General features: G+C 46.2%; 1 protein-coding gene across 1 annotated transcript in view; it reads right to left on the bottom strand.

The window, feature by feature from the left end:
• CCDC186 (coiled-coil domain containing 186) overlaps positions 1-24,764 on the bottom strand; it is a 1,219,714-nt gene that overhangs the window by 496,857 nt on the left and 698,093 nt on the right. Inside the window, exon 9 of the mRNA XM_069611867.1 lies at positions 15,400-15,486. Coding sequence (XP_069467968.1) covers positions 15,400-15,486 — 87 coding nt within the window. The remainder of the gene's footprint in view (positions 1-15,399; positions 15,487-24,764) is intronic.

A 24,764-nucleotide genomic window follows, 5' to 3' on the forward strand; every position in this document is an offset into this window, starting at 1 on the left:
TTGAGGAAATGCTAATGCCTACATTACTAGGACTAGCCAGCAGCGCTGCACAGCCTACTTGCTCCTAGACATGCTATCATTAGTCATAGCCACTTGATGTCTATGATAATTCACATTAACCATTGACTAAACCCTATATCTAGTCCACTAGCGAATGCCACTGGTCCTGTATAGTAATAGCCATACTCTATGTGAAGCGAACACCTTTATTTTCAAGTTACCGCACTCTCACATTGTACGTTTTACTAATAACTATGCACCTACGGCCTAACTTAGTTTACCTGGGTGCCACATTCATGCTAATGGTACTCTACATAATGTCGACACCAACTATGATAGCAGATATATAGGACAACCATACGTTGTCTCCAAAACTACCCATGTATAAATCCAACGCACCTTTCCTAACAACCCCTTGCAACACTGTGCTCAGAAATTCTAGACTCAGAGCACGGTTACCTAGAAAATTTGACCCGCTCATCAGATATGAGCTCCAACTTCCAGAGTAAAGTACCCTACAAACACTCATTAAAGCCCAGTCACAAAACTAACAGCAGCAACAAGCCCCACACAAAAAGAACTAGGACGCGCCAGACAGCACTACCACACCGTGCCCAGACAAATCAACCCCTAACCTTAAAGGAGCCTTAACAAATGCAAGATCTTTAGTCGCTCATGCCACAGAAAGAGCCGAAGCCATCCTAACAGAAGACGACTTTATTGCCGTAATCCGCAAAGGGTTAATCTTCTGTGCCCGGCACCAGATGGAAAACCTCTTCCTCTTATGTCCGTAGCACTTGAGAGTTGAGGACGCCCTGGCCTTCGCAAGAACCTCTCTGCAGTTGGCCGGGATATCGTACCCTCCAAACTTTAGTGCTGCAGGAGGCAGGCCTGCAAGTTCAGCAACTCTGGGTCGTGATGAAGAATGGCGCCTCCTTCTCTGGAGAGAAGATCTGCGTCCGTCGACAGCTTGACTGGTGGGGACGCTGACAAGTCCAGAAGGTCCGGGAACCAGATCTGTCTCAGCCACGCCGGTGCAACGAGGTTCATTCTGCACAGGGACTTCTTGAGCTGGTTGATGAGTCGGAGCAGCAACGGCAACGGAGGGAACTCATAAATGAACAGGCCGTCCCAGGGGAATGAGAAAGCATCGCCCATGCTCCTCGGTTGAGGAAACCTGCTGGCGAACCTCTGGCACTTGGAGTTCGCCACCGTCACAAACAGGTCGATCTGGGGTTTGTCCCATCGCTGAAAGAGTCGGTCCACTTGGTCCTGGCGTAGTTCCCACTCGTGGCACGAGCGCAGCTCTCTGCTGAGTGAGTCGGTAATGGTGTTTTTTTTATCCCTGCCAGATGAAACGGCACCAGAAACATCCCTTGAGCAACGGCCCAATGCCACAGATCCTGGGATTCCTTGGATAGGGCTGGGGACCTGGTTCCGCCCTGCTTCCTGATGTAAAACATTGTAGTGGTGTTGTCGGTGAAGATCCTCACTACCTTGCCCTTGAGGGACGGGAGAAAGGACCTGAGGGCCCAGAACACTGCCCGGAGCACCAGGATGTTGATGTGGAGCGGCTTCTCCTCTGGGAGCCAAAGGCCGCTCGCGTGGAGATCTCCGGTGTGCGCTCTCCACCCCTTCAAGGAGGCATCCGTCATCACCGTCACCTGGTGGGCAGGGGTCTGAAAATCTGTTCCTGCCGCCAGATGAGCGCGGGCGCCCCACTACCGGATCGCTCGGCGGAAGGTCTCGTTGAGAGGGATCCTGTCTTCGAAGCTGCCCGTTGTTTGTATCCAGCGGGCATTGAACTCCTGTAGAGGGCGCATCCGAAGCCTGCACAGTCGCACGAGATATATGCAAGAGGACATCATCCCGAGGAGGGAGTTGATGGACCTCACCTTGGCCACGTCCGTGGCCAGCAGACGGTGCACCTTACCTAGGATGGCCTTTGTCCTTTCCTCAGACGGTGAGGCCAGATGCGCCACTGTGTCGAGCTCGACTCCCAGAAACAGTGCGACTTGCGAGGAGACCAGGTAGGACTTGGGGAAGTTGGAGAACCCCAGGTCCATGAGTAGCTGGACGGTCTTCGCTGTGTGTTCCACGGCGAGCTCCCTTGTCCTTGCGCGGATGAGCCAATCGTCCAGGTAGGGGTAGACATGGATCCCCTGTAGGCGCAGCCGCGCCGCCACTGGAGCGAAGCACTTGGTGAAAATCCTGGGTGCCGATTTCAGTCCGAACGGGAGGGCCTTGAACTGGTAATGCCGCCCTTGGACCACGAACCTGAGGAACTTTTGGTTGCCTTTTAAAATGGGGATGTGAAAGTATGCATCCTCCAAATCCAACGACAGGAAATCGCCCTCCTCCAGCTGTTCCAGCACGTGCTGGAGGGTGACCATCAGGAATTTCTGTGCCTTGATGTACTGTCGTCGCAAGTCCAGGATGGGTCGCCATCCTCCTGTCTTCTTTTTCATGAGGAAGTACCTCGAGTATACTCCGGAGCCCCGGAGTCTCTTCGGGATGAGCTTGATGGCACCTTTTTTTGAGCATCGCCCTTACCTCCAATAGCAGTTGAGGGACATGATTTTCCTTCCTGACCACGGGTGGAATGCGGGGGCACTTTTTTAGTAATTCGAGGAGCGTGCCCCTGGGCCAGGGCGTCCAGCACCCAACTGTCGGTAGAGATGGACTCACACATGCTGACGAACTTCGCCAGCCGGCCTCCCACCGGGGTGCTTCGGTGGGGCCCGACACCACGGTCGGTTCAATCTTGCTTGCAGGACGCCTTGCCGCCTTGGCCTCCCTGGCGACGACAGCGGGGTCCACCTGACTTGCCTCGTCCTCTATAGGCTTCCTGCAACAAGGAGCGGGCCGCTTGGCGGTACGTAGAGGAGCCACCGCCGAATCCCTTGGAGGCACCCTGCTTGCCTCTGGTGCTCCGAAAGGACGGCCTTTGTTGCCAGGGAACGTCTAGGGCCTTAGCTGTCTCCATGTCCGCCTTGATGGCTTGGAGGGACTCATCCACTGTTTTCCCAAACAGAGTGTTCCCGTTGAACGGCATGTCCAAAACCTTGGCTTGTACGTCCTGACGGAAATCCGTCTCCTTGAGCCACCCTTGTCGTCTAAGGCAAATGCTGTTGCCTAGCTGGCGGAAACCGGTGTCGGCAATGTCCGTTGCCACCGTTATGGCGTGGTCCAATGCCACCTCACCTTCTTGCAAGATCTCCAGGGCCTCGCCCCTCTTGTCGTCCGGTAGGAAGTCCAACAGGGGGTCGATCTTGTACCATAACTCCCTGTTTTAGCGGGCCACGATTGTGAGGGCGTTGGCCGCCTTAATTGTTGTTGCCGCCGACGAGATAACTCGTTGTCTCATTGCGTCCAGCTTCTTTCCTACGCCGTCCGGTGGGGAAGTTGATGTTGAGGCCGATGCCCCCTCCACCCCCGCTTTCAGGGGCCGTTGTGCCCCAAGGAACAAAGGGGCCACGTCGGGGACCCAGTACTTCTTCTCGTACCGATCCCTCTTGGCAGGCATCGTAGACGGGTTCTTGAGAAGGGTGAGAACCTCGTCCCAGATGTCATCCAGCAGAGGCACAACGAGGACTGTTTTCCTCTTGGCCTCTCGCCGTTGGTAAAGGAAACCTTCCTTCTCTTTGGGGCAGAGCTGGAAAAGCTTGGATGCCCTGGTGATCATTGCATGGAAAGATCTGATCTCGTCGGGCGGGGAGGCCCGGGCTGGGGGCGATGGGAGCTCCGTCCCGTCATCACCGCCGTCGTCGTCGGTACCTGTCGTGGCTGTGTCTGTTCCCGTGTCATCCCCAGGGACAGGGGACGTGGGAAAAGGTTGAGTAGGCTGCGAGGGTTGAAAAGGCGGGGCTGGATGGATCCGTCTTCTCTTGTTTGGGGGGCTTCCTGTCGGGCCTGGCTCTGGCTCCTCTGTCGAGCCTGGTTCCGGTTCCTCCGTCAGTGGTAAGGGTAATCTCGTCCTTATCTCCGAACATAAGGATTGTATTGCCAACAAAATGGCTGCCGAGTTGTCCTGCGGTTCCGTAAGCGACGGGTGACTAGGACCCTCGCCGGTGCCGCCGTCGCTCTCGTCTCCTTCGTCGGGATCCCTCCCGTGGGAACGGGCCTCTTCGACGCCCTCGTCGAGGCCCTCTAAGACTTCTACCAGCTCCTCCTCGGATGCTGTGTCCGTGTCCACAATGGCCACGCCCCCCCTCTTTTTCCGCCGGGGTCTTCACGGGGGTCTTTTCGATGGGTCTGAAAGAGGCTTCCCTCCGCAGAGGCAGGGAGACTCTGGGCCCCGAGGTCGCCTCCACTGGTGTAGCCTCCACAGGCTGCGCCAGGGCCGCCGCGACTTCCTCGATAGAGGCCTTGGCCGGGTGAATCAAGGCCTTTACCACCTTCTGTGGGCCTGTGGCCTTCACCTTGGGGGGAGGGTCACCGCCTCGCTCCCCCTCGGCTGGATCCTTCGAGCTTGACCGGGGCCTCTCCAGAAGCTTCACCAGGTTCTCGGCCTTCCTCTTCCCTGAGCCAGAGCGTTGGCTCGTGGTTGATGGCGCTGGAGAGGATGAGCCCTGCCTGGCAGCCAAGGAGCCCGACCGTTTGGCGCCCGCGGACTCGTGGTGCTTTGCCTTCTGTTGGTCCCCCGTCGCCGGGGCGCCCTCACAGGACTTAGAAGACCGCACAGACTTCTTCTCACCCGACGGGCTCTTTCCTTCCAGCCAGTTGGAGAGACGAAGGTGTCGGTCCTTGATGGTCCGTTCCGACATGTTCCTGCAAAACGCACAGTCCTTCTCCACGTGCGTTTTGTCCTCATGAAGGCAGTAGAGACATTTCGAGTGCTCGTCCTCCTTGAACACATTCTGCAGCTGGCATCCAGAGCAAACCCTGAACAGCTTTCCGGGCGTCGAGCTTCCCTTCTCCTGGCCATGTTCGGGTAGGCCGCAGAAACTCCTGGACTCCTCCAAGAAGCATAACCCGACGAAATCTTCACCCTTGAGGGGCGTTGAAAAATCCGACACGGATCCCCGTTAAATCGGATGTAGAGACGGTGGAGCTTGAGGCTCTATTTGACTGAAAAATGAGAAATTCTCTTTTAAAAAAGCAAGAAAACGCAGCAAAAGCTTGAGAGCTACAGCACAAGGACTTCCAACACTTGAGCGTGAGGTAAAAATCTGAGGATGGCTGCCAGAGGCGGGGCTTAGGGAGAGGGCAGTCATTGGCTGGGGGCAGTATGACCCAGAGACCAGCGATTGGTTACTACTGAGAAAGACAGATCAGAAACAAAACTGATACTGATTTTTACTTTACCGAGGATTCCCGGCCTGAAGACGGGGAATGAGCATGTGAATCCATGCCAGACCCCATGCTGGAGAAGAACATTAACAATACCCACATAATCTACGAGACAAGAATGAACGGTGAGAGAACATAAACATATTGTAATGTATCCAGGTACCTAAAAAAAAGGCTTCTGACAAACCAAAAAATGAACCCCAATGGCTGAAAACCTACGAATAGTCACGTGGAATGTATATGGCCTGAATAACTATGTGAAAAGGATGAGGGTGATGTCCTACGTGCGCAGAAAAAAATATCCAAATAGCATTGTTACAAGAAACACACCGGACACCAGACAAGGAGAAACAAATCTTCAGCAAATGGAGAGGGAAGGGGTATGGCTCAGGATGTTCCAATTACGCAAGGGGGGGTCCTCATAGTTTGCACCGGGCGTACCGCATCGCATACTGCATCAATACTCCGACCCAGAGGGAAGGATCATACTCCTACATGGCTAAGTAGACAGAAAAGAGTTCTGTATAATAAACACCTATGCACCCAATCAGAATGCAGCCACATTCTACAGCTCTCTCTACCCCATCCTGACCCCGTTCAGAGATACACCCTGGATATGGGAGATTTTAACTGTGTACTAGATTCTGTACTAGACAGATAAGATGGTGTGAAGACAACTCTCCCCCCCTCAGCCAAAGCTCTACAGGCGCTAGCCAGAGACCTGGAACTGCAAGAGGTATGGAGATGGCTGAATCATAACAAACAAGAATATTCGTACTACTCAAGCGTACACAAATTATACACAAGGATAGACTATGTCCTCACTGAGAAAGAACACCTGAGCAACATAGCAAGCACATCATATGAGGGCAGGACCTTATCTGATCATTCCCCCCGATAGTTCAATGGACACTCGCAGACTGTCCCAAACCCATCCCCACATGGAAACTATGAGCAGAATCACTGCGTGATGCCAACTTCAGAGAGACCCTGAGAACCCAATCAGAACAGTTCTTGGAACATAACTTGGACAGTGTAGATAACACAAACACAGTGTTGGATGCCTATTAGGTGGTCGTAAGAGGGGCTGTGATAGCTACCGCAGCGGGAGTACGAAAAGACCTAGAAAACCAAATATCAAAAATAGAAGCTGAAATCACAATATTAGAGAAACATGGAAACCGGGAAGAAAATACAGAGGGAGCCCTCATGGGATTAAGATTACAATGTATGAAAGACAGGGAGAAGCTGGGAGACTTCAGTTTTCAGAGATACACAGAAAGAATACATGGGCAAGGGGATAGACCAGGCAGATCATTAGGCTGGCTGGTTAAAGGATTACAAACAAAAGATGAGGTAGCAGAAATAATAGATGAGTGGGCACAAAAGACGGTCCCAATCAGAAATCAATCAGGCTTTCAGGGATTTCTACGCCAAACTATATTAAAGATATCACATGCACAAAGATGTCCGAAATCCTAGAAGACATAGGACTACCAACCCTAACTGTGGAGCAGCGTGATCTGCTAGATAGCCCACTGACCCTGGAAGAGATACAGGGAGTCATCAGCTCGCTACCCACTGGAAAAACACCCAGCAGCAACGGGCTGCCATCGGGATTCTATATGGAATACATGTATATACTGGCCCAAGACTGCTGCAAGTACTGCAAGAGGCATATGAAATAGGCACCCTCCCAGATTCAATGGAACAAGCCCCGATAATACCCATCCTGAAACCATGCAAAGATCGCAAGTTGGGCGAGTCCTACAGACACATAGCATTGATAAATCAAGACACAGTTTCTCACATCAGTCCTAGCAGACCGACTCAAGAGGGTGATCACCACACCACTGAGACCTGACAGGTTCTGTCCCTGGTAGGGCCACAACATCAAATCTAAGACGCCTCCAAGCATTGATCGATGGAACATGCACCAGACCGGACAACTGTGCAGTGGCAGCACTAGATGCCATCACGGCTTTTGATTCTGTCAGGTGGGATTGGATGTTTGCCACACTGCAACATTATGGAATTGGCCAGGGATTCATGAGATGGATATGCATGCTCTATACCACTCCCTCAGCCAGAGTATGCACAGGCAAACACATTTCAGATTCATTTCCGATTTGCAGAGGCACCAAACAAGGCTGTCCGCTGTCACCCCTCTTATACATCCTGGCGCTGGAACCCCTAGCAATGTTCATGAGACTCATTCCAAGACACAGGGCTGCAGATAGATTGACCTACACATGGTATATCCGTGCATGCAGATGACATTCTCTTATACATACAGAATCCTGAAGACAATCTAGGAACATACCTTGAAATGTTAGATAATTTTGTACGTCTCTCAGGAATTGCCATTAGCAAGACCAAATCCTGTTTGTTTCCCCTGTCAAGTTGGGCCGGAAAAACGGAAGAGCAGCTCCCCTGCGTGGAGCTTCATACATACATTGTGTTACCTTGGCATAAATATACATCACTCCATTGAAGATGCGCATAAAGCCAACACGCTGAAAGCATAAAATAGTGTAGAAGCGTCCAACAAGTTCTGGGAGAAACTCCCCCTGTCGGTAGCAGGGTGAATATCGCTGGTAAAAATGATAGTCCTACCTCAGCTACTATACCACTTCATCAATGTGCCATTCGTCATTTGAGGAAGTTCTTTGTAGACCTCAACACAATATTGGGAAGCTTCATATGGGGCAAAGGCAAGTGAAGAGTTGCCATGGAGACACTCTGCAAAGATTACGCAGAAGGAGGTTATGTAATTCCTGCACTTTGAAGATAATATCTAGCGGGCCAGCTGCAACATGTGGCTAGCTGGCTTGCAGATGAAGAGCACAACCTCTTGAATAACGCCATATCCCAGTTCCTTCTCAAGGAAGTGCTGTGGATAGGAGGAAACGTGATCTCGCAGCCCCCTGCATTCCTGCACCTAGGGAAACTTATGTGACAGGACCAAAAGACTGCTAAAAGTAGAAGAACCCTACTCCCCCCCAGATACCACTGGCAGCACTCAACGGGTGCAACAGAGCAAGTCTCAAGCAATGCAGAAACCACTGGGAACCCAAAGGAATAATCACAATTGTGGACCTGGCCCCAGAAGGAGTGAAACTAGACTTCCAGGACCTGGTCGAGTCCCATGATTTATATAAAGGCTAGTTCATAACTCGCGCCAGACTCCTCAAACAATTAGACACCAGATGGCCATCTCTCGTAACAAGGCAAGCAGAAAATCCAGTCCTGGGCCTAATCTATGATGCACTGAAGGAGGACATATGGTATCTAGGATATATCAAATGTTTGCGGAAGAGTTCCCCAAAGATCAAGACAAAGGGAAGCAGACATGGGACAAGATATTAGGCAGAAGAATCACAGATAAATAATGGGCAAAGGCAAAGCTTTACCCAAAAAAGATATCCAGAAATGCCAAACTAAAGCAACTACAGTTTTACATACTTCATGGGGCGTACCTAATCCCAGAAAAATATCCCACGTCCCAGGCGCCACCGCATAGAGCTGCCCAAAATGCAGAGAGGAAAACGCCTATCTGGGACACATGTTTTGACACTGCCAGAAAATTCACAAATACTGGCTAGGAATGGAGCAGCACCTGAACGAAAACGGAATACAAGGTCAAACTTGGACCATTGAAGCATGCCTGTTGGGCCTCTATAGCTCTTAAAAAAAGAATAAAGCAAAGGAAAGAAAGGTTAACCTGGCATGGGCATTAGCCAAGGGACGAACAGCGATGGAAGGCCAAAGATGGACCAAGAATAGAGACATGGTGGAAAGACCTGTGGCGATGGACTATTGCGGAGACGGCAGTCTGGCAGGAAGCATTGTGAACAGGAAGGAGAGAAAGTTCACTTGACATAGCAGCCTGGAACTCAATAATACAGGAGTTATTCATCTCCCCGGATGATAGACCCCCTTGAAAGTGCAATAACAGTAGAACAGCCAAGTTACATTGCACAAGAGCCACAAAGAAGAACATTGAATGCCAAACGATCATCACGCTCAGGGACTCAGACCTGGGCACGGGTGGTACTGGTCAATATCCTCCTGTGAACAAGTTTTAGTTCTTGTTGTTTTGTGGAAAGTTGGGGTTAGGGAGGTCTGGGAGGGATGGAGTGGGAGGGCTATTCAAGGGAAGTCAATGCATAGTGTAAAGCAATGGTTTTCCCTTTTTTCATTCACTCTGTACCAAAAACTAATATAACAGATTTTAAAAAATTATAATAACCTCAGACTTTGAAGTCATATCTGGCATACAAATGCTGTGCACCGACAAGGGTGATCATGGGTTTATGAATGTTTCAAACATCGCTTGCGCATGTAAAACTGGTCCAGAGCATATGTTCAGCTGATGCTTGAGGACAAAATTAACTGAAAAACAAGAAAATTACAAGATGGTACTGAGGTGAAAGATATGAACTGCCAGAAAATGGCAAGCTTATGCACATGGACAAAACAAATGCACTTAGAAAACACAGCAAACTGATATTGCAGTATACTTTGATGATGTAATGGCATCTCCACCGGTGAAGGGAGGGGGATTTTTCTTGCTGCTATGTTGGTTATTTTTTGCCTGTTGGGAAAACATTTCATGGCTAAATTTACAACCTTTCATGGCATTATTCACAGGTTATACAACTTCTGTTTGAGTGTCTGAGATAAACACACACCCAAGCCTAACTGTTTCAGGTTAGGATTTCTCAGTTCACGCACTGAAGATCACAAGTGTATCTAAAATACATGTAACCAGTTTAAGTTCACCATTCTCCAATGTAAGAAAAATCCACTTTTGGTTGAAATTCCCCATGTGTCTGATGGGCAAGATATCACTTACAATGAGGATGGTTATCAAAAACCTACCAAACACAGCTCAGGCAATACACACTTACCAGATGATTTTTTCAAACACCTAGTTGAAATTGTAACAATTATCGTGGAATGGTAGGAGATCCAGAGCTGCAATTAAAATGTCATGTAGGTCATATAATTCAATGTGGTGATGGAAGAACGTAAGTGAAGTGAGAATGCCACCAATAATAAAAGGAGATAACTGATGTAAAAAGTGTGGTATGAAGAAATGATGGGTAGAAACAAGAAGCCATGGTTGGAGCCACTGAGCAGTTTGAAACCAACATGTAAAATAGCAAGTGAATCTGCTGGCAGGATTGGAGACAGAAGATCAATATCTTCTTAGGCAAGGTCATGTATCATTTGAGGCCCGAGAGGTTGTCAATAGCTGGGAAAGTTGTTCTGACAAAAAAATGTAATCTACGACCTGGCCAAACGACAGCAAAGATCACTACAAAAAAAGAAATGGCCAGTGGTGTCTAACAAAATGTGGAGGCCCCGCCTGCAAAATGTGGTGAGGGTGCCATGACCCTGTCATTTTGGCAACAGGAGATGTTCCAGAAGGGCCTGTAGGTTCCAATCATTGGCTTAGCGCCCTTCCCCAGATGCAAATGGCTAATCAGGCGGTAGGAAACAAGGGCGAGAAGAACGTGTATCATGTGTCTTTCTCTCCAGCCATCCGAGGATCTTCCCTAGGTTCCTGCCATTTTCCCTAACCCTCAGCCAACACCCCCCCAATCCACCCCACTACACACACTCCCCTAACCCATCCCCTCACTCCCCACCCCACTTACCTTATTGCACTCCTGGCACTGTCACTCCTTCCTGCACCGCCATATAAAAATAGAAAAGGGACTTGGGCCCTTTTCCATTTGCTATGGTGGTGAACATTTTGTTTTTTGGTATAGAGCGAAAAATCCCCGTTTTTCGAAGGCAAAAAACCGACATAGAAAGACTGCTCTAAGACCACTCCGACTGGTCTATCTAAATCTGTCACACACGAGCGCACGCAGGAGTTGACAGGCGTGGCCGGGACAGGCAGGGGAAGACGAAGTTGGCTGTGCAAGTGTTACTGTTTGAGTGTCTGTGTGTATGTTGTGGGGTAGTGTGGAGGGGAGGGTGCAGGGGAGAAGGTCTGTGCGTCTGTGTGTGATTGTGAATATTTATACTTATGAAGGTGGTTTGTTAGAGATTGTTAGTGCGTGGAGTGTGTTCAGGATTAATGTGAGGGTTTGGGGGTGAAACCTCCCGTTTTCAGAGGTGAGGGTAGGGTGGGGGGACAGGCGGCGTTCCATGAAAAAAAGTATTTTGTCAATATTAAAGGCTGCACCAAATCGACCAAATAACCTGTTATTTTTGTGTGCGGCCTTTAACATTCGAGAACTATTTTATTCACTGGCGAGTGGCCTCGCGCAATGGGTGCAAATATTGTCTCCAGTGAAAAAAATAAAAAACATTCACACACGGACGAAGCCCGGGGTGTGAATACCACTCACCCTCACTTAGGGGGGCCGGGGTGGGTGTATGGGGCAAAAACTGCTAAGAGCCCTCGCCAAGCTGGTCGACCATCATCAGCCCTGTATATTCAAGTATCTTGCCACTGATCTACCTCCTAGATGAATTCTGGAATCAAATCCACTCAATAATTCAGTACCAATTCCTAAGGTGCAAACATGTTGCATAGTTGTCCTTTCAGCTCTTTCTGCACTCAAACCATGGACCAACTAAATTGTCCATCGCACTGCTTGATTCTGGCTTTAGCCTGTCAACCACCTGCAAAGTACAAGACATACAAAGCACATACCCCCCTTATAAAGTACAGACCCAAAATCCAGTCTGCAGCCAGTTTTGGTTTTGCAGCCTTGCCTGCATTAAAAGAGCACATTTAGGAGGTGGAGTCTTAACTGATTAACTGATTGTAGCTGGTCAACCAGCTACTTTAATCTGTGAGCCTGTTTTTTAAAATGACTTTTTTTTTTTTTACAATCCCCTTGACAGTCGAGCTCAGGACTCCAACTACTAGGACCCTTGCTAATCTGAACCAGAGCTTGACTTTTTGGGCTTGCTTGTTCCACTTTGTGCCCAATTAGGAAGGCAACTGGATTCTCTTCTAGCTTGGACCCGGATTTGCTACCTCCCCAGTCCGAAGCCTGGCTTGCAAGATCCATATTTGCAGAGTAAAGCCTTTACATGAAGATTTCTCAAGTTGAGTTCCCCAGTCTCAAATAAAGCATCACTTATGTTTACCACTAATATCTATTCCAAGATAATTATGCTAATTGCTACTATTTTGAACTTTACGATTTTGTTGTTCTAGACAAGGAATGAACAGTCAAATGTAGGACTTGGTAAATCTTTTGCTGGTCACTCTTTGGAACGTTTTTGTTAGAGCTTAGAGTAGATTTATTTATTTATTTATGTATTTATAACGCGCCGAAGCTCGCAAGCATCAGGGCGCGACAAGAACACGAAAGAAAGAGGTCACAGGACTACATAAAAAAGAAAAGAGGAGGACTCAAGGGAGTCCAAGCTGAATAATTAACGAGTTACCGGAAAAGTAACGTTTTCAGCTGCTTCCTAAATAGGGAGTAACGGCTTTCCAGTCTGAGGTTATCTGGAAGCTCGTTCCAAAGTGCAATGGCTTTAGTGGGAAAAGCTCTCCCGAGTCCAGTCGCTTTGACTCTAGTATGGCTAACTTTAAGTAGCCCTTTTTTAGCTCATCTTAGGCAACAGCTTGGTTCATACCAGTGAAATTCCTTTTTAAGGTATGATGGGGCCGTACCGAATAGACAGCGGTGGACAAGTGTCAGAGATTTGAATTTAATACGCTCCTCTATGGCGAGCCAGTGGAGGCCTATTCGGTCGTGGGTGATGTGCTCGTGCTTGGATTTCCCGGTGATGGATCTAATAGCGTTGTTCTGGATTATCTGGCATTGTTTAATGCAGGAGTTACTTGAACCAAGCATCAACGCATTCCCATAATCCAGTCGGGACAGAATCGTGGCTCTAGCAATGGTGGCACTATTTTTGGCGTTGAGATATGGCCTAATGCGGCGTAATAATCTCTGGTAGTATTGGCAGTTCTTTTTTAAAGGTATGATACCTGTGCATCTGCTCCTAGTGTGGATTGCAGGTATTTTCACTTTACTTGAGACCACGATGTTGGAGTCCTTGATATTGAATGACGAATAAACTGGGCCTAGATTGGATAAGGCTTTTGTAGATCCAAATGTCATAAGTTCTGTTTTTGAACCATTCAGACACATCCAGTGGGCCTTCATCCAGCTTTCTATGGTATTATAGATAGCTGACAGCCTGTTGTCTGTAGTGTGGTCTCCGCTGAGTTCTATAATCAGTTGTGTATCATCTGCGAAGTTGGTAAAGTAAATTCCCAACAGTGAGAGAAGGGCGCAGAGGCAGCGAATATATAGATTAAATAGAAGAGGGGAGAAGCTGGCGCCTTGTCAGACGCCACAGTCCACAGGGTTCGTACTAGAGGAATATCCACCCCAGGTGATTTTAGATTTTCTGTCCTCCAGAAAGGAGGATATCCACTCGATGGCTTCCTCGGCACAGTTTCCTGCTTTTCCCAGGGCCTCACGGAGCTTCCCATGATCTAATAAATTGAATGCTGCCGAGAGGTCCAATAGAATGAGCAGGCCGGCCTTTCCTTTATCAAGCATTTCCAGCATTTTAGACTGAAGGTCGAGTAATGCTGATTTTGTGCTGTGTGCACTTCTAAATCCTGATTGCTGGGGGTGTAGCAAGTCGTGCTTGTCCACGTATTCTTGGAGTTGGTGCGTGGCTGTTTTATCAAGAATCTTCAACAAGAAGTTGCAATTCGTGATAGGTCGAAGATTGGCCGGGTTTTGCTGGTCAAGGCCAGGCTTTTTAACCAATGGTGTAACTGTTACTATTTTTAGACTAGTGGGAACAGTCCGGTCTCTAAAAGACGAGTTTGCCATACGGCAAAGAAGAGGTGAGAAAATGCCTGCGTTGTCTAGGATGAATTTAGGGGGCAGTATGTTTTCAGGGCATGAAGTGCAATTCATGTTGGAGAGAGTGTCTGACATGATTTCTGGTGTTATTGGTGTGAATTGAAATTTGGATACTTTAATTTCGGGGTCAGCCTTGTTAAAAGTCAGTGTGGTGTCAATGACATTGCAATTTAAGATGGTATCTCTAGCTTTTAGAATTTTTTTGGGCGAAGTTTGGACTTTTTCACAGTCCAACATGGTTGGCTGGAAGGGAGGGGTGAGAGTAGGTGGCTTTTCAAAGGTTTTTAAAATTTGAAACAGCTTTCCTGTGGAGTTGGATGCACCTGTAATTTGCTCATTATAATAGTTTTTCTTTGTTTCAATTACTTTATTTCTATACAGGATGTCAGATTCCTTCCATTTGTATTTATTAAGTTCTGTGGGGTTTTAAGCCACTGTCTTTCGAGTTTCCTTTTGGCTATCTTAAGGGTGCCTAGTTCCACGGTTTACCAACTTTGGTGGTTGGGGTTGGGGCGCACCTGTTTGTTTTTCAGTGGGGCATTCCTATCTAGAAGCTCTTGGAAGTGGTTATTTTAAGTGGTAATAATAATTTCATGAAGGAAAGGACTTGTTAAGAGCAGAATTTGGAACTTTCTGGCAACCACATCTGTGGACAATGTTTTGCAGAGTAGGACGTTCCCACCAGGTCAAGGACTCATAAGACTAGGTTAAGAACTTTTTGTTTTTGAAACACAACCTTGGAGGTGGAGGTCACTTCATTAAAGCCCCACTTTGGGTTGTCCCATCCCTGACAGAGTTTGCTTTAGGATTTGCCTTATTGTTTGTAGACAACCCCCTGGTTCCTCAAGTCTAGCCCCTACCCTAAAATGTACACCAATAAAAATCACTTGTGAAAACCCCAAACTACTGGTCACGTGCATCGCTGGTCGGCCTTATCAAGCGGTTTGATTGCTTTTAGTCACGTAAAGAAATGGGTAGCATAATACTCGCCTCTCTGTGTTAATAAAATCAAGACTTTTCTGGAAAACCTCTTCTTGGCTTTAGAAGGACGCTTTCAAAATACAGAATCTAAAGAGAACATCATATTACAAAGAATGGCAATGCACAACACCTTTATGTCACATATGCAATGGGTGAAGCTTAAAGTAGTGGAGATTTGGAATCCGACTAGGATGACAAACTATAGGTGCTCTTGTACAGGTCTGAGTGACCAATACTGATTCAGACGTTCAGTTACCTTTGTACGCAATGTACGAAGTTCATCCATTCCTTCTGTGAAGGTTCGCTTCAGATCATCAAGTTCTTTTATTTTTGCATGGTGTACCTATTTCAATGATAAAAGGAAGGTTTAAACCTGTTTACTTTTTACAATCAGGCTACACAGAATAAATACATGTATTGAATACTGCCTGAAGCTGAAGCAGATAAGCCAAGTAACTTGTGCACAGTCACCGTTCACACCACAGCTTGAGGTTATTACCTCCTTGTCCCCTGCCAGAAATCCCCCCTCATACCCTACACACAGGCGCCATAAATGTTGGCTCCACCACTTTCCTTTCAACAGCCAAGAAGAGCACCGGGAGGGAGGTATTGTACGAATGGACTGAAAAAAAGATCAGACTCTACGAAAAGTCTGAAAAATGCATACCAGCAAAGGTTTAACACCAAAAGTTCAAACCTTTGGTGGCATGCATTTTTTGGCAAGTAAAAAAATAAAATTTAAAAAAAAGACTGCGGGTGTCTCCCCCGCAACACCCCGCTCACCACACTATAAGGTATAGTGAGCGGGGGTTGGAGGCACACCCCCGCTGCATACCGGACACAGGGAAAAAATAATATATTTTAAACGAGGTCTGCGGGGGTGTCCCCCGAAACACCTCGCTCACCACACTATAAGGTATAGTGAGCGGGGGCTGGAGGCACACCCCCGCTGCACACAGGACACAGGGAAAAAATAATATATTTTAAACGAGGTCTGCGGGGGTGTCCCCCGAAACACCTCGCTCACTATACTTTACAGTTAAAACTAAATCACATTAAATAAATAAGTTAAAAGTACCACAACCTTGACACATAATGGCATCCCCTCTCCCTCCGGGGATTTGCATGATTTTTCTGTCACAGAAAAGTCTGTGACAGAAATGTTTGCATCAGAAATGTACGCACCTCAAAAGGTTTGTACATTTCCAATGAGAACATACACTGCAAACCAGTGTAAAAAAACAGTTTGTTAAAAAAAAAAAAAGAAGACTCCTGCAGTGCCGGTTCCCAAGAATGGAAGTGAAAGGGAACTGGCGCTGCAGAGACACAGCGTGAAGAAAAGATAAGTAGGGTTTGGTTATGTTGGGGGTGGGGGTGTGAGAGGGTGTGGGGTGGGGGTGTGTAGAAGGTGTGGTGGGGGTATGTAGTGGTTTGCAGTGTATGTTCGCATGGGAAATGTACAAACCTTTTGAGGTGGTACATGTCTCATGCAAACTTTTCCATCACAGACTTTTCTGTGACAGAAAAATCATGCAAATCCCCGGAGGGAGAGGGGATGCCATTATGTGTAAAGGTTGTTTCTTTTAACTTATTTATTTAATGAAATTACTCTATCCCATAATCATATTCAACGTCAATTCATAGTTACTTTTATTTGTTACAAGATAATACATAGCATCAGGCACCTCAAAAACAGAAGTAAAAGAAGAAACCCATGTTAAGAATTTCAATCAGGCGGCACACACCCTGGTCTCGGCCTAGTCTGCAGCATCTTTTATACAGATTCAATATTGAGATGGTACATCACTCACATCACACCCCCTTTTGAAATACCCCAGGGCACAATAGACCATGAACCAGGCTGGTTGGTAAAATACAATATTTATTTTAAAATTCAAAAGAAATCATAACATTTTTAATATGGGGCAGCAATCACCAATGGGGTGATAATAACAACAGGAATGTAAGCAAAGCACTTAGTTTAACCTTCTATTGACACATACAAAACACCAGGGAATAAAAGCACTTTTTGATTTTAGGAAAGATCATATTCAAGTTACGATTTTCCCCTGCTATGTTCCCTCAAACCACAAATAATCAATTCTGAATGGATATGAAGATACAGCAGGTAATCGGGAATAAGAAGCTGAAAATGGAATTCAAATCCGACCTTCCCTCCTCAAACAAGAGTGAAACACGGATTTGAAACCCTTACAATGTTAAAAATGACACTCGGCAATGGATGAATAAAATAATAAATAATCATTTGTGGCAAGAACAGTTTTACTCTACACTAGAGTATTCAGGCAAGGCCACCAAAGAGGGACACAGTAGAGACAGGGTTGATTCGTGATTTTAACCCCGCCACCCTAGCGCCCAACCCTGGCGCAACCAGTCCGATCACTCGAAATAGGACTAATGGCTTAGGACTAAACAAGGCAAAATTATAAAGAGATGGCGCTAGCACTAGAAATCAAAGGCAGGGTTGCAAGAATGATTCTGACAGTTTGAACAAGTTATAAGGATAGGATGACTTAGAGTGTGAGATAAGGACAAATACAAGATAGTCTATGGGTTTAGATAGGTCTAGTGATATTCACAGTCCACTTTAGTTTAGGATTTTTGGACTGTCAGCGTTCTGGTCACCACACGGATTTGGTCTAACAAAGGACAGCCGTACAAAATCAGCGGGACAGGATCAGCTGGGCAGGGACTGGATACCAAATGATAGTTCTGGTTATAGGATGGCACAGGTACCGCTGGATTCAATTATTGGGCAGCAATTGGTAGGTCGCAAGCCACGCTGGTCTCAGGAGGCTTCCCACAAAAATACCACTGCTTAAGGGTCAGCAATGCTTGGCCTGGTAGTTGGATCTGGAATCTCGATCAGTGCAAGATGAAGGAAACAAGAACAGGACGCCTCGCAGGAAATCAGGAAGATAGTGTGTCTGGAGTCCTGTCAGGGACCCTTTATATAGAGCATAGTGACATCATGGACTATAATGCTGGGCCGGCTTAGCCAAACACGCCTTTAAACAAATGGATTCGGCAATCAACGTTGGTTGCCTCCCCTGGGTTGTACTTTATGATGGAAGAAGACTTCCCACAGACCTTTTTGCCAAAAATCTGTCATATCGGTATTTACACTTTTGTACAATGGTGGCACCTTAATAAATTGCATAATCAGGTCACATATTTTATGTAAAGGACAGCCGTCCAATCCTGCAATCTGTGAGACATTATTTTGGACAGTTACTATTTTTTGATCATTTTAAGCATGAAATGTTCGGCCTAAAATGCCACAACTTTATACATATGTGGCGTTGATCATAAGGTATGCAAGTATAAAAATCTACATTTGGGACATGTATACTTTACTGGTAATCTGCAATATTTTGTTACTTCTGATCCCTATGCAGCAATGAAACCTATGACGCCTTAACAGAAAGGCCATACAATTACTTCTAAACAGTGAAATATTTACATTTTTCCAAAGTCCTGGTGCAGAGATAAAAGTCTTTACATTTGTATTCATGAAATATTCTCTAGAAGCTAATGGCAGTCCTTTGTCTTGCCCTGGACCATTTCAGCTGTCGACAACTGTCATTTCCTTCAGAGAAAGGTGGGGGTTTCTCAGCTTAATTGAAGGTTTTATTACCCCTTCACTTGACAGGTTAGTGTCCCAGGAATTCTATTGCCCCAGCCTGGAGCACAGACTAATGTCTGACGAGCGTGTGAACTTTCTTTGTCCTGGCCCATTCAAAGTTTTTCAAGCTGGCAATTATCACTTTCGTGTCCTGGAAGTGTATGGTGTGTCTCCCTTCCTAGGGGGAAGTTTCAGGGCTGGCACTTTAATAACTTATTTTTTTTAACTTGCAAACTCAGCCCATGCGTCTTAATCTTTATTTTTATTTTCTCATTATGAGTCTTGAATTAAAACAAACCTGTGGAATAAAAAATAGCCTATGTGTGTATCATCACCAGTCACAAACCCCTTCACATTGATAGGTAATGGCAGGCTTTCCTTTCACAGTTTACTTTTTAAATAGGGCATTTTTTTCATCAGTCAGCAAAGCCCATTTTTACACGTCTTGAAAACTGCTAGCATTTCTTCCTTTAAATTCGGTTTGGCAGCTCCCTCAGATGCCCACACTGTCTTGGCAGCTACAGTAATTTTCCTTGAATGCAGGAGTTTTATCTAAAGCATAGATAAATTGACACGACCTGGCTCAGACAGTTAAAGTCTTTTTAAACTGCTGAGCCTGAATACTTTTGGAATTAAATAAATGCATGTTCCTGTGCAAGCGAAAGTGAAGTTGCTTATGGATTCCTCTCAGAGTTGTTTGACTGGGCCCGTCACTCAGAAATCATGTCTGGTTTTGCTGAGGCACAATGCGATATCCTGGGCATGGCAGGGCCTTTTTAATCATAGTAGTTTAAGACAGAACAGATGGAATTAGCGTCAAAGAAGCATTTTTTTTTAAAAGGTGAAAAAGGGTTTCTTTTCAATGGATATTTTGGCTTTTGCAGCAAAGCAATGCTGCTTTTTCCACTTTCTTCCTTTAATTGATGTTGGAACACACTGGCAATCTCCTTCAATGTGCCCCCTTTGTTCCATCCTGCCCGATGTGTGCTTAGCAGGACGGTGCAGCCATTTTTGTTGTTGCAAAACGCAGTTTTGAGCCATGGCGCTCACAGGAGCCAGCGCAATACTTTTGTGGCTGTTTCTGCGCAAATGCAGCTTTGTGATGTGGGGCAATGACGTTGAGTGGGTCAATATTTCTCACACACACTGTATCAAATAATACATCATGGTGCTGCTCACTCAGGTAAAAAGAGAAAAGCAGCGTAACATATCTCTTTCTCGTGCTTTCATTTCACACCACACTTCTGAACCTTAACATTGCCATACCGGCAAACTGCATGACACTCACAACTGGCAACCAGATGTGTCACTAAACCTATTTTATATATACGTATTACGTATAGTAGTGCGCCAGGGGACCACTACTGTGGTGATAGTGCGTGGTACAAATGTCCTTTAACATTAACATAGTAATGCAGCTAGTGTTCACGTGTGTCCCGATATTGTTCCACACTGGGAGAAAGGCATGATAAAACATCAAGTAACACAAATTACAAGTACATGAATAGTAAATGGTCCATGATTCCGATCCCTTAAAGTTTCATGCAACTTACGGTTACAAAAGACAAACTGGTATTATAATTACAAAGAGCGGCTGATTCTATCCTGGCATTAACTCCCTGTCCCTCTTACCAATGCCCACATTGACAGAATATCAGTTCCTATTCCAGAGATAAAATTCGCCCTTCTACCTCCTTCCAAATTCTGTATAGTGCCATGTGAAGACCCCCGTTATTGTTATTAATACATCGTTTAAAAAAATTGGGGTCTTTAATTGTATCAAGATGGTAAACAAATCTACCTAAATGTAAGATGTAGGCTTTCCCTAAATGAGGGCATTAGGTCAAAACGTGATTTACTGTCTCAGGTTGATCTTTATTATGACATAAGAAAAAAAAACATCCTGTTCAGGAACAGAAAGTGCCACACCCACTACGGCCAGCACGGGTAGAGGATTGATTCGCAGAACGAGGATGAATCTTCTAAGGTGGCAAGAAGGTCATGTGTTCAGGTAAGGCTGAGCTTTTTTAAACATGTACAAAACGTCTGGGACAAATGAATAGCTTAATAGCCCCAAGTGCCGTATTTTTTCATTCCAGCTCCAGAGGTCAATGCGATTCCCTAAAGGGTATCTCATATTGGCATAGTCATCCCCATTATTGGGGCGCCAGCCTATGTCACAAAAGAAGATATTCATGCTCTTACTAAAAGGCAATTTCATCTGTTTAAATTCTGCTTAACCCAAGGTAGGTAAGAGCGGGTTGGAAGGGTCAATCAGTATTTTAACATACAGAAATGCTATATTTTTAATGCCAGGGATTTCTGGGACATAATCCCAAATTCTATTCTATTTATAGCCATGGGGACACAGTTGAGCAACCCCAAGATCTTCCTCCAGAACCTCCCCTCAACAAACTGAAACCATTTCAAAATCTATCCTAATAAGAGACTCAAGCCTGTATGCCACTGCAGGTACCAGGCACTGCAAATACAGTTGTCTAGCTCCGATCAAGGTATAACCCCCTCTTCTTTTGTAAAACTGGGCCACTAGAGCTGAAACCTGGAGAGGAGTCAAATTCAACACCCAGCTATCTATAGGTTAATGCAAAGGCACATTTCTATATCTTGAATATGTAGTCAAGGTCTAGCAATATGTTTTATAGTAAATACCATCAATAGAGTGTTATCCCTGTTAATTAACAAACCATTCATGTCAGCATTGGCCCACAGTGCCTCAGCCGTACGTTGTATGCCACTAAAAGTAGGGTCCAGTAGCACCAGATCGTCTGCATTTTATTTTTTTATAACAAAAAAAGCGTTTATGGACCTGCATTTTGAGAATGCTAGTGTTGGTGGGCAGGGGGGAATAGGAAGATGCCCCAGTAGCATGAATTTGTGTTAAGAGTGGCAATCTGGTCAAACCAGGCGTGCTTACCGGGTCCCGCGAGTGGAAGAGGGAGCAAACAACGGGCCAACTCGTAATGGCCCGTTGTTTGCGTCCTCTCCCATTCCCATTCAGCACTATGGGGGCTGAAATGGGAATGGGGAAGGACGGGGTCCGGGTCCTTGGAGGGAGGAATTACCCGGCCTTCCGAACTCGGAATGGCCCGGTAATTCCTCATTCTGTGGACCCGGACGAGATTTCGGCGGCAGCCATGCCGCAAATACCGCCAAGGTGGTAATGAGGGCCTTTGTCTTGCTTCCAGGACAAACGTGTTGCCCCTGAGCTATCCTTCCTCTCCCAGGTTACAGGCTAAGGGATCAACATGCAACTTAAAGCAAGAACTTCCTTTCAGACTCTTAGGCCTCACTCGGTCCCTTTCTTCCAGGTATTACCCAAGTTGACTGTGGCAGATTTCTTTTTTTTTTTACCATAAATGTATGTGTGTGGTGGGTTTGCGTTAATAAATAATATTGGGGGCTTGCGGGGCTCTCACCACGCATGTATTTGCGGTCAAAACAACCACAAAAAAAGAAATAGACGTCGTGCAAAATGGTCAAAAAACCCCAATCCCTCTTCCATAGGATCCGCCTTCCTGGAATATTCTTGGCAGAGGCATCGGTCAGGATGTCAATCGGGTGCTTTTTCCGCCTACATACCCGATACCCCACACTGCTGGGCCTTACGTCATCAGGATAGGCTCATAATTGGACCCTTGTGGATCGTGTATAGGATTGCTGGGGAAACTGGGTTATTAAGGTTGCCCCTTCTTGCTTTGCCAGAGACTCGCTTCACTCAATATCCTCCAATAATTAAGTCTCTAGCCAACTCTGTCTCGCTTCTACTACTTTCTTCTCCTCACTCCCGTCATAACTTCCGTGGTAACATGCAACTGTGGAATGGATACTATGATGAAGATGGGAATCCACAGTGGTAAATCCTGGAAATCGTCTGCCTCTTTTTGCATCGATGATTGGATAGTGGAGTTACTCACTGTTTCTACCTACGAAAGGGCAATCTACAAACAAAACGGAAATGCAAACACGTTTTTGGACATATGGGGAAGTTTCCTTATGTTTATGGGTAATATAAAAGGGAACATGTACTGTATTTTTTGGTCAGAATTCCGCTCTGCTCAGTTTTCCATATCTGTATAGGCCATTATTATCCTAGCTAATATTATTGTTGTTTTATGATTACTCATGAGTTATGCACTTGATGCAAAATATTGTTGTCCTATAAGATAACTTTTGGTCTTGTATACTTTTCCTTCTTCACTTCCTTTATGTAATTTCATGTTCCTCTTCCACTTTTACTTCATTGTAGGGTTTATGGATTTTAAAGTTCATATTAAGTTACCAAATCTGTCGGTTCATCTGCTATCCTATGCTAATTATTCGGAATTGATATGCTACACCTGTATATATAATAAAACTGTTAACCGGGAATCCACAGGGAGACCATTTCTGGCAGTAAATACAATGAGCGTAGCAGACTCAAAGCCAGGTCAGTGGAGAAACACTGAATCCTGGGATAGTATTGCTCCCCTTGCCAAAGGCAAACACCATCCGCAATATACGTGATGGAGGACAATGTCAAGGTACTGCCAGTGGATGGCAGAGGTCACTGCTAGTTTAGCTCGTCGAATGCTCAGGCTGTCAGCCCCACTCCCCAGAGGGCAAGGCAGGAGGACACGCAGAAACGCTGCAGGTTCCAGCGAGGTACACAGAAGGTAAACTGAGCAAAAAGTGACCAAGGAAGGTAGCAGGGGCCAAGGACACAGTGGGGAAAGGAAACCGTGCAAGAACAAACAGGACCTGGAAGCAGAGGGATGTGCAGAACACAATCCTGCAGCAGGCAAGGGCCAAGACAGACAGAAAACAAGGTAGAGGTCGAAACACTAGGATTGAAGACACATGCTGCTGCCTTTACCAGACTTAAGAGCTGTGAGGGGACCCCACGTACATCAATGCCGATAGCATACATAGGATTGCACCTGTATGTATCAGAGACAGAGAGCTCCAATTGTGTGGCAGTGGCATCATGGCAGTGCAAATACGATTAAATCCATAACAAGGAGTCTTTTCAGGCTGGTGCATTAGTTTCTCCTGAGCCGAGTCAGACACTAGTATGGGTACAAGAGCCAGAGAGCTGGTACGGACAGGGAGTATGGTGGGATGTAACACTGCCCGCCTCCAATCTCAACCCGGGCACCTCATTTTCCGGAGTGCCACAGAAAGAATGGATGGAGCAATCACAAAGCATGGACATGGAGCAATGAATGCCATGAAGGTACTGAATCTGAACGTCTGTGGCAACCAGTGGACTGGGAGCAAAAGGCTCAATAGGCAGCATTTGGAGTGCCATACGTGCAGAAAAAGGATCTGATCCCAATGGCAGCATGCTGCGCATTATTGCAGTCAATGTATGTGATATTTAAAGGTCTACTTCAGTCTAATTGCAAAGCATTGGTGTTGCAAACAAAGATACTGTGAGTGTTTGGTTAATGTGCTTGGTCTGGCCGTTGCTTTGAACTGAAGGAACGTTGAAGTTCATTGTGGGAACAGAAGGCTGCCCAGAACAGGAAGTGAACTGAGTGCCGCGGTCAGATATGATCCTTTCTGGATGAACATGCAACCAGTAGAATTTATGTAAACGAACCTCAGCCATAAGGCAGGCTGTGGATTGTGAAGGAAGTTAGCCAGCTTACTAAAACCATCAACCACCACAATCCAAGTACGACATGAGAGAGGTGGAGAAGTCCACAATTAATTTGATGGCTATCAAGTGGCAGGGGTAGGGTGGTGTTTCTAATGATTAGAAAAGGCCAACCGTTTGCTTCCATTTGGTATTAACCGAGGCTTATGTGGGTCACAGAAGTGCATGTAGTCTTTGAGAAGACGTTCCTGGCAACTAGAACCAGCACTGTATGTGGCTCTCATCCCACGGTGTCCAGCTACTCTATCAGCGATAAACCCTGAAGGGAAAAGACTGTTTCTCTGTGGCTATATACAATACGATAACTAGACCAACA

This window comes from Ambystoma mexicanum, chromosome 8 (assembly GCF_040938575.1).
Source record: "Ambystoma mexicanum isolate Mex_15411 chromosome 8, UKY_AmexF1_1, whole genome shotgun sequence".
NCBI lineage: Eukaryota > Metazoa > Chordata > Amphibia > Caudata > Ambystomatidae > Ambystoma > Ambystoma mexicanum.